The sequence below is a fragment of the Benincasa hispida genome, chromosome 12 (genome assembly GCF_009727055.1).
Source record: "Benincasa hispida cultivar B227 chromosome 12, ASM972705v1, whole genome shotgun sequence".
In the NCBI taxonomy this organism is placed as follows: Eukaryota; Viridiplantae; Streptophyta; class Magnoliopsida; order Cucurbitales; family Cucurbitaceae; genus Benincasa; species Benincasa hispida.
In genome coordinates this window covers 73,276,347-73,286,965 of record NC_052360.1, presented here as the reverse complement: position 1 = coordinate 73,286,965, position 10,619 = coordinate 73,276,347, and the positions used below count along the sequence as shown (strand labels likewise).

Here is a 10,619-nt window from a genome sequence, read left to right as displayed (position 1 = left end):
ATGTCATATATATATAATGGGTATCTTAGGGGGAGTATTGTAAATATTACAACAAAAAAATGATATAATTTAGATGCTCTTTCTTAGTTTCCAAAGACCAAGTATCACTTTTCTATTTCCTCATACCTTGTCCATATGTCTCAAGATTACACAGTATAGTGTCCATGTAATTTACATTCTACTTGTCAAATTGCCTATGAATAGTGACATTTGGTGAGTTTTGTAGGATATACACATTGGTGAGAAAAATCTATTTCAAATTTTCATTTTCTATATTTTCTAAATCTCATATATGCGGTTACTTTATTTTATTCATTAATCATTATTATATTTATATATTATTATATTATATTTTCTTCATATTTGTGTTCATGCTCCTCAACTTTACAACAAAACGTATATTTTATAATTTAACCAAATAAGCACAATAAAAATAAGAAAAAATTTTACATATAGAAAAAATGTCAAACTATTTAGAAATAGGAAAAAAAAAACACTTATAGACACTGATAGACTTGTATTAGTTTCTAGTACCAATGATAGACTTCTATAAGTTTTTATAAACACTGGTGGACTTTTCTAAGCCTCCATCAATGATCGAATTCTATCAATTTTTAGCACATATAGACATCGATAGACTTCTATTAGCGTCTATCAATGATAGACTCGTGTCAATTTCTACTACTAATAGTATCAATGATAGACTTTTACTAATTTCTATCACTAATAGACTTCTATCAGGATTGATTATCAAAATTGATTAAATTTTGCTATTTTGTGTAAATAGTTTCCATTATTATTATTATTTTGAAAAACCCCTAAAAATAAAGGAAAAACGATAAATATCTCAAAAAAGATCGTGAAAATTTACTGTTCGGGATGCACCGCGCGCGCTCTCGCCTTCGGCCGAACAGTTTCCGTCTCTGAGAAAGAGGAGGCCATATTTCTTAGCCAAATTCGATCCAAGATAATTTTTTTCAAGCGCTGAAGTTGATTTTGAGGTGGGACAGAATCCCACCAAGCTGGTAAACTTCGAAGCTCTCAACTTTCCGTCTGCCCATCAGGTGTTTGTCAAAATGTGGTGCCTAAAATTCGTCAAATTCTCTTGATTTTTTCTGCAGTTCGATAAGGTTTTGGTCACTTGATTCAAACATAGGCGTTATACACCAATTAAGTAGATATGACTGTTAGGTGGCCGAGGATTTTAACACCCACATATTTATCTCAGATTATTAGGAAGCAGAATAATCCTTTAACAGCTTACCAGCTATTCAAGGAAGCCAAACGTAGGTACCCAGATTATAGGCACAATGGTCCGGTGTATGCCGCAATGATCGATATACTCGGAAACTCGGGCAGAGTTTCTGAGATGAGAGAAGTGATAGATCAGATGAGGGATGACTCTTGTGAATGCAAAGATTCTGTATTTTCATTTGCAATTAAAACGTATGCTAGTCATGGATTATTGGAAGATGGTATAACTCTTTTTAAAAGCCTTGGGAAATTTAACTGTACCAATAGAACACAAACTTTCAATACCCTTTTGGAAATCCTGTTGAATGAATCTCAGCTTGATGCTGCTTGTCAGCTTTTTCAGGAGAGTTCTTATGGTTGGGCAGTGAAATCCAGGACTCAGTCCTTGAATTTGCTGATGCAATCTCTCTGCCAGAGAGGCCAGTCTGAGCTTGCTTTACATGTCTTTCAAGAAATGGATTACCAAAGTTGCTATCCAAGTAGACTGAGTTATCTGATTCTAATGAAAGGACTGTGTCAAGATGGTAGGCTTAATGAGGCCATTCATTTGTTGTATTCCATGTTTTGGAGGATTTCGCAAAGGGGTGGTGGAGGGGATATAGTAATTTACAGAACCCTCCTGTTTGCTTTGTGTGATAACGGAGATATTGAGCAAGCTGTAGAAATACTTGGCAAGATCTTAAGGAAAGGACTGAAAGCCCCTAAGCGAGCTCATTACCGGATCGACTTAGATCAATGCAGGAATAGCAAGCTCACCATTGGGGAAATCAAGAGATTAATCAATGAAGCTTTAATTAAAGGCGGAATTCCCAGTTCAGATAGCTTCTGTGCCATGGCTGTTGATCTGTATAACGAAAATGAGACTGATCAGGGAGATAAAGTGGTCAGCCACATGGTAGCTAAAGGCTTCAGGCCACCATCCTCGATCTTTGAAGCGAAAGTGGCTGCATTATGCAAAGAAGGCAAAGTCGATGATGCAGTAAAAGTAATTGAAGAGGAAATAGTGAAGGGAAGTTGTGTTCCAACTGTTGCATTGTACAACATCGTTTTGAAGGGTCTGTGTGATGAGGGCAAATCAACAGTGGCTATGGAGTATTTGAAGAAAATGGCAAAGCAGGTTGGTCTTGTTGCAGACAAGGGAACTTACAGCACTCTGGTACATGGACTTTGTCGTGAAAATCGATACATCGAAGCATGTAAGGTTTTAGAGGAGATGGTAATCAAATCCTTTTGGCCTTGTTCTAACACATTCAATACACTTATCAGAGGTCTTTGCTCAGTTGGAAAACAATATGAAGCTGTGATGTGGTTGGAAGAAATGATTAGCCAAGGTCAATTGCCTCATGTTTCTGTCTGGAATTCTTTGGTTTCATCTTTGTGTTGTGACGTGGCTGGCACCAATATGTGGTCCGAGGTTTTTTGACATCGAAAATCATTGCTCAATGCTCGAGTATTTACTATAAATCACATTTAAGTACCAAATTCTCATTATGGTTCTTTCAAAATATCTATGTTGATTCTCTAAAGCTCTGGAGAATAATCGCTTTAGTCCTTACTTACTGTTATTCTTTTCTTAGTTATTCCGGAATAACTACATATATAAACAGGTTGCAGTAAACATGCATTGAAGCCCATGTATGCTAGGTGAGATAGATATTTGACGGGTAAGCACTGAAAGGGTTGTTTCTTTTAATCTCACAAACTAAAATAGACATTTTAAAATTTTAAAATGAAAACGAAAGAAGCTGAAAGGTTGAAAGGAATATTTAAACCTTTAGTAATGGAACATAGCTTTGGTGGTTGATGAACTGCCCTGAAGTCTGCTTCACTTTCTGCCATCTTAGATGGATTAGCTCATTGTTCATACTTTGAATGGCACTTCTTTTCAAAAATGGTTGTTTTCGTTTTCTGAGATTGGAGATGGAAATGAAGATTCAAAGCAAATAGAATTTAATCCATTTCATGTGGTGTATATAGATTCTGAGATCTGTTGATATTGATTAATGAGTTTAATTAATTGATTTTGTATCTTAAGAACTTATAATTTAAGGGAAACTTATAATTTATAGGGGGTTTTTAAAAATAGAAAAATAAGATAAATTATTTACACAAAATAAAAAAATTTTAATCTTTTTTTATAGAGGCTGATAGAAGTCTATCAGTGTCTATTAGGAATAGAAATTGATAGAAGTCTATCAATGTTTTATTTTTGCTATTTCTATAAATAATTTCTATCGGTGAAATTTTTTCCTTTTTTTCTACTTTATATTTAATAAATCAAGTACATTAAATATTTGATTTGAGCATCTTAAATTTGTCTTTCAACCAAATTGATTTGTTACTATAAGCTAATAAAACAATCTATAGACCTATAAATTAAGGAACTTGTTTTAAATGTCAAATTAATGAAAATATTTTCAAATATAACTTCACAATCTATCATTGATAGACATTGATATTTTATTATATTTATAAATATTTTGGTTTATCTTTTAATATTTAAAAACAACCTTTCTTTGTAATACTTTGTTTAAGGATTTTTTTATATAAAAAAAGGGAAAAAAGAAGAGAAAAAAAATGTTAGTATTTGAAAAAACCCTTCTTTATAATACTTTGTTTTCAATTTTTTTTTTAAAAAAAAGAATAAAGAAGAGAAAAAAAGGGCTCAACCAGGTTTAAATCGGTGACTTCTTGATCAAATGCTCTACCACTTAGCTATGAACTATTTATTGTGAATATTTCAATATTATTCATATAAGTCCTTTATTTATGCTAAATGTTTATTTTATATATTTATTCTTTTAGCAAAATTTTCGTGGCCATAAGTTCAATCCTACGTTTGAAGTGAACACCGTGGTTCATAAATTCAGCCCCTGTCCATGCTTTGTTTTTAGCTAAAACATTTTATCCAGTCTCATCAAGTTTAAAATGTTAGATCGCGACCAAAAGAATAAAAAATAAAAAATAAAAAATAAAGAGAGTTAAGATCTCGATTTTAATTTAAAAAAAAAGTTAAAGTCTCGATTTTACGAAAATGTTGATGAAATAAAATACATTGGGATGTTGATGAACATTGGTAAAATATTTTTTTTAAAAAAATATTTAATTCAAGTTCAGTAAAAAAAACATTCTATATATTTTAAACAAGTTAAAAATGTTATAATTCATATCATATTTAATATTAATGACAATGTACTGCTTGTTTTTTAAAGGTTAAATTACACATTTTAGCCATGAGAAAGGAAATTTTATCCTTATAATTTTAATAGTTAGACTTTAATCTTTATAGTTTGACAAAAAAAGCTCATGAATCTCTATTTAGGAGGATTGTTATCAAATATATATTAAATTCTAATAGTAAACCATAGATATTAAATTCTAAATTTCTCTAGAATATAGAGATGTGATTTGTAATTTAACCATTTTTTTAATATTGAATTCTTTATAATATAATGGAAATGTCGATTCATCCATCGTGTCGATGTCAAATCTAGAAAAATATAAAAAGATAGACGAAAATGTCGAAATGTCAATAGAAATTTAATATCATGGAGTAGTAGCAAAGTTGAAATAATTGTGATATTTTGATGATGTATAGCTGAACTATTGCCAAAATCGCTAAATATTATTTGAAGTTTTTTTAATCTCTATAAAATTTATGAAAAATGTTTAATACAGTCTAATTCAAAAAATTAAAATTATATATAGTCTTTATAAAAAAAATCAATACAGTTGTTGAACGAGAAATTTTGGACCAATCACAAACTGCCACATCATTCACTAAATTATTGACGAAATTCCAAATCATCAAATTTGGGACCAACTAGGAGATGACATGTGTCCCAAATTGAAGTTGAAGATAAATTTTGACGCCACATGGTTTTATCATGACCGTCGAATTAGATAAGATTAATTTGACTCAATTTGATATTATTATTTAGGTTAAAAGTCCAATTGAGCCCAAAAATAGGCTTAATTTGACCTAAATGTCAAATAAGGTCAAAATCCAATTAGTTGGGCCCATGGGCCAAGTCCATGGACCAACCAAACCTACGTCCATGAAGCCCACCTGAAAACTCTATAAATAGAGATGCTTTCCTCATTTGTGGGGGTCAGCAATTCTACACTTCAGAGAACTTAGAGGGAATTTTCTATAATCAGAAGTCTTCTTAACTCCTGAAGCTGACCACGCTTGAAGACTGAAGTCCTTTGAAGATACAACCATTCTGAGGACTGAAGTCCTTTGAAGATACAAGCATTCTGAAGACTAAAGTCCTTCGAATATATATGCATTATGAAGACTTAGGTCCTTTGAAGATACAAGCATTCTGACCACACTTGAAGACTAAAGTCCTTTGAAGATACAAGCATTCTTCCAAGACTTGAAGTTAAAAAACATCCACGTGCCCCGCTTCTTTACATCAAGCGTATGCATTCAACCGAGAGAGAATCAGATGATCAAGTACTAGAGATCGAACCACATCGCATCAAATCAACATCAACATCAACATTAACTCAAGTTCAACTTTACAAAACAAGTTTCTCTGAAAGTCTCGTGTGAGCACTAATCATCCAAGAAGATCAACAAGCCCAAAGGTCGATCGTCCAAGAAAATCAACAAATCCAAAGGTCGATCATCCAAGAAAATCATCAAGCCCAAAGGCCGATCATCCAAGAATATCAACAAGCCCAAAGGCCGATCATTCAAGAAAATCAACCAACTTAAAGATTATAGTTTATTTGGAAAGCATCAAAATATTATGCATTAGAGATTGTACTCACTTTCCACAAAATTAATACAAATACAAAGTTCAAGTTCCACGAAACAAATTTCTCTTGAAATCTCGTGCGAACAAATCGGCACGTCCGGTGGGACTTCTCTACCTCTCATCTCTCTCTCAACATTCAAGTAAACTAATGGCACCAAAGAAAGTTGCATCCAAAGCAACTGCTACAAGCAACATCTGTGCAGGACTTATCACCTGCAACCATTTAAAGGAGAGTATGTAGAAGCAAGAACAAGGTTTTGTCTTCGCAGAGAAAATTTGGGAGTAGCTGGTGGAATCTTCTAAAGGCAAGATTATCATAAGAGAAAATCCCGTGTTTGACAACTCTGCCCCTACTTCTGACCAAACAAAGGAAGAATCATACTTGACGTCATGTTCGTCATAATGGCTGATGTAACGACTGAGTCGGTCATGGCAGAGATGGAGAGAAAGAAAAATCTCCTAATGAAAGCTATAGAAGAGTGAAATCATGAAATCGCTGCATTAAGAGATCAGATACAGGCTTGAGATACTACTGAGTCGAGTCAATCTCTAGCTACAAAAGTCAATGACAAAGAAAATATTGTCTTACAGGAAGACCAACTGCAACAATCTACCTCTATCGTCGCCTGTCAATTCAACAGTGGCAAGATATGATTACAAACTCCATAAGGGCTCAGTATGGAGGACCATCGCAATCTTCTTTTATGTATTCCAAGTCGTACATCAAGAGAATCTACAACTTGAGTATCAACCTCCAAAGTTCTAGCAATTCGATGGAAAGGGCAATCCAAAACAACATGTTGTTCACTTCATTGAAACCTGTGAACATACAGGAACCATAGGAGACCAACTAGTCAAGTAGTTCATTCGTACCTTGAAAAGAAACACTTTTGATTGGTATACTGATCTAGAGCCGGAAGTCATTGACAACTTAGAACAGTTGGAAAGAGAGTTCCTCAACCGCTTCTATAGCACAAGGTGCACCGTTAGCATGATGAAGCTGATAAACACAAAACAGTGAAAATGAGAGTTGATCATCGACTACATCAACCAATGGAGAGCTCTGAGTATGGATTGTAAAGATAGACTCACTCGATTATCTGTAGTGGAGATGTGCACCCAAGGCATGCACTGGGAACTTCTCTACATTTTGTAAGGGATAAAGCCTCGTACATTTGAGGAGTTGACAACACATGTTCATGATATGAAGCTGAGCATCACTAATAGGGAAACTAAAGATTTCCTAGTCCTTGAAGAGAGAAAATACAAGAATGAAACCAATGGCACTGAAAAGATCGTGGATAGTGCCACAATAGATGACCCCGCTGATTTTTTTTTTCCAAAGGAAAAGAAACAAAGTTTGAAAGAAAGCATGATGGCGGCCAGAAGAATCATCCAACTCTCAAAGAAAGACAGGAGAAGGTTTATCCATTCCCTAACTCTAATGTTGTCGACATATTGGAGCAATTATTAGAGAAATAACTTATTTAACTACCTGAATGAAAACGATCAGAACAAGAAAGAAAAGTAGATGATCCTAACTACTGTAAGTATCATCAAGTCGTTAGTCACCCGGTCGAAAAGTGCTTCGTGCTGAAGGAGTTGATTCTAAAGTTGGCTCGTGAAAAGAAGATTGAAGCTTAATGAAATAGCTCAAACAAATCACGCGGTAGTAACAATGACGTTAAATGTCCCAACATCGTCTGCATCTCATGATCAAAGAGAAAACTTCATCCAGCTTGGGAATTTTGAGCCCTATAGTCGTTCGGTTCCAACAAGAGATTCCAACAACAAATTTCTGAAGCAAAGATGTTCTTATTAAATATGACAATGAAGGGTGGATAGTTGTGACTCGTCGAAAAAGAAGACAGCCAAATTCCACCCAAAAAGAGTCGCGCTCTTATCGAAGCTGAAGAAGGAACAAGACTCATAAAAAGAAAGGGGAAAAAGAGGCATGGAAGCCTAAGCCTGCTAAGGAAGAAGACGAAGACTTCCCTCAACTTCGACAACTATTAACTTTGGCAGAATTTTTCCCAAGAAGCTTCCTCGATAATCATAAAAATAAGTATAAGAACTTATTGCATGTCACGCTGTCAGCATAGTGGAAGTCGACAACAATCATATAACTGCTAAAGAAGTTGACAACTCAAAAGAAATGAAGCAAAGAGTTTCTGTCTTCGATCGTATCAATCCTTCAACTACTGGATCTTTAGTCTTCCAAAGATTGAGTATGGCCATGATAGAAGAAGAAAACCAATTTCCAATGTATACTTCCATTCGAACACCAGCCTTCAAAATGCTAAGAATCTCTACATCAAGGAAAGATCAAACTTCAACATTTGCTCTTGATCGTCTCAAGACAACAAGTGATCGACATAAAAGGAGGATGAGAATCTTGAGGGCGACATCATTTCATGAAGAAAACAACAATTATTGGGGTTGATGCCCTAAACTCTCGTTGGGTTCTATAGTTTGTAAATATCGTATTGAACAAACGCTTGTGATGTAATAATATATGATATTTTATTCACTATTGTCTATGGGACATTGGATGTTTTAATTTCTTTACCACAAACCAATAAACTGAGATCCTTGGTTGTCGTTGTAACTTGAGCATGTATGTGAAGACATACAAGTGGATCATGTATTAAGTAATAACTAAAATGGTCTGTAGTATATGGATATAAGAGGGAAACCTTATCTTGGTAACCTACGGATGCGGCCCACTTTGTAGAATAGTTACAAGTATTGTGACTTGTTACAAATGGTCGATCCTGATCATTCATGTGAAGACATGCGAGTGGATGCGTCCTATACAAAGGAGTTTGTATAAGACCAGACCACGGAGTGTTATAGTCTCGTTATATAACGTTGTTCATGACAAAGACTTCACTTCACTAGGATGACCATAGGTAACATGACCTCAATCTTGAGTGAGTTAGGAACTACTGTCTTTGAGGGCAGTCCTTTGATTTGCATGGGTGCGAGTGGCCAGATCGCTGATTTAAACCTACCACTTTGGGGATTCATCTGATTTGGGAGTTGGGAACTCAACTATACAAGATGGAATTCACTTCTTCCCCGAAGCAGGGGTAAGTAGATAGATTGCTCCCTTAAGAGCTGATTCCGGGGCTTGAACGATGTGGCGCCACACAGCCTGTCTCTTATACACATCTAGATGTGTATAAGAGACAGCTTCTTCCCCGAAGCAGGGGTAAGTAGATAGATTGCTCCCTTAAGAGCTGATTCCGGGGCTTGAACGATGTGGCGCCACACACCTTCTTATGGCCCGAGAGGTGTCCACACATAGTAGGACTATGTTGTATTGTTCATTAGAGAGATCAGTGGTACTTAAGGAGTTGGATGTAACTACATGGGCAAAAAGGTAAATTGGCTCATCTGTACTTACGAGCATCTGTGATGGGTTATCGTACTATTGATTGGTTATATTCGATGGACACAGAAATAAATCTGTGATGAGAAGAGTGTAGCTGTCGGTCTTTAGTGGAATGACTGGAAATTGATAACGGGCAAAAATGCACGTTATTACAGTGCTAAGTTATTAAACAATGAAGGTTTGCGTTGATAAAATATATAAGATTGCGTCCAGAAAGCATTAAGTTCATAACATTGTGGTCACATGCGCTCATCACATAAAAACAGTTCACTTTGGTATTTTTATGCAGAATATGCGTTGACGTAAGGCGAAAAATGTGATCACAAGAAATCAACAGTCGAACGCAGCATTATCGTAAGACTTTGCAGTGATTTGTGCTCGCAAACATCTGCTCAAGAAGGATTGCCGCATAGAGCCGCCGCAACTTGGTGGGCACATCTAGGTGAAAAGAATAATTAATCACGATGGGACAAAAAGCTGATGACGGTTGAGTCCGAATTAAGTTGACAAGTCGTTAACGGTATACTGTAGCAAGTACACTCAGCTTTTCGGTGACAAATATTCGGCGTATCAGTTAGAGAATTAAAGCCATCCCATCTGTGCAATCATAAGAGAGAAGCCGCCTTTCACCTCAAAGCTCTATAAATACCAAAGGTAACCTTCAACAAAGAAGTTTTGATACTTAGATAATTTTCTCCATAGTTAGAATAGCATTGTTCTTAGATTTTCTTTTATTTTAAGGTGGAAGCGAGAGAAACTATATTGTGCCGAGAGATCGTTTTGGTGAACTTGGGAAAGTGTCGGAAGCGTCAAGATCAGAGAGAGGGCCAGCTCCTGCAGAAGCAGGATTATCTTTTGAACAGAATAGAGTTGACAGTGTAAAAGCCTTGGGCAGTAAGGGATTGCTACCAAGCTCTCTATCTTTATCTTCCATTGTCATTTTGTACTTAAACTTATCTATAGAAATGGAATTTACTTTTTTATATCTGTTCACTCTCTGTTTATTACGCATGAGTAGCTAAATCTGTTGAATGGGTTGAAAAGCACTTAGCTAGAACAACTAGGGATCTTCACTCTATACGAGTATCTTGTACTATGTATGCATCATTCGTCCATTTAAGATACTCGAAAGGATAGTCTAAGGACAAGATCTAGGCTTGGAAAAGTCAAGTTAGAATCTAGGCTCGGGAGAGTCAGAT

At 35.4% G+C, this 10,619-nt stretch overlaps 1 protein-coding gene across 1 annotated transcript; it reads left to right on the top strand.

Moving 5' to 3' along the window:
* Positions 1 to 853: 853 nt before the first annotated feature.
* Positions 854 to 2,886, top strand: LOC120067360 (pentatricopeptide repeat-containing protein At1g05600). Its single transcript, XM_039018937.1, has 2 exons — positions 854 to 1,025; positions 1,122 to 2,886. The coding sequence occupies exon 2, from the start codon at positions 1,181 to 1,183 to the stop codon at positions 2,675 to 2,677; it is 1,497 nt and encodes a 498-aa protein (XP_038874865.1). The 5' UTR covers positions 854 to 1,025; positions 1,122 to 1,180; the 3' UTR covers positions 2,678 to 2,886.
* The last annotated feature ends 7,733 nt before the right edge of the window (positions 2,887 to 10,619 follow it).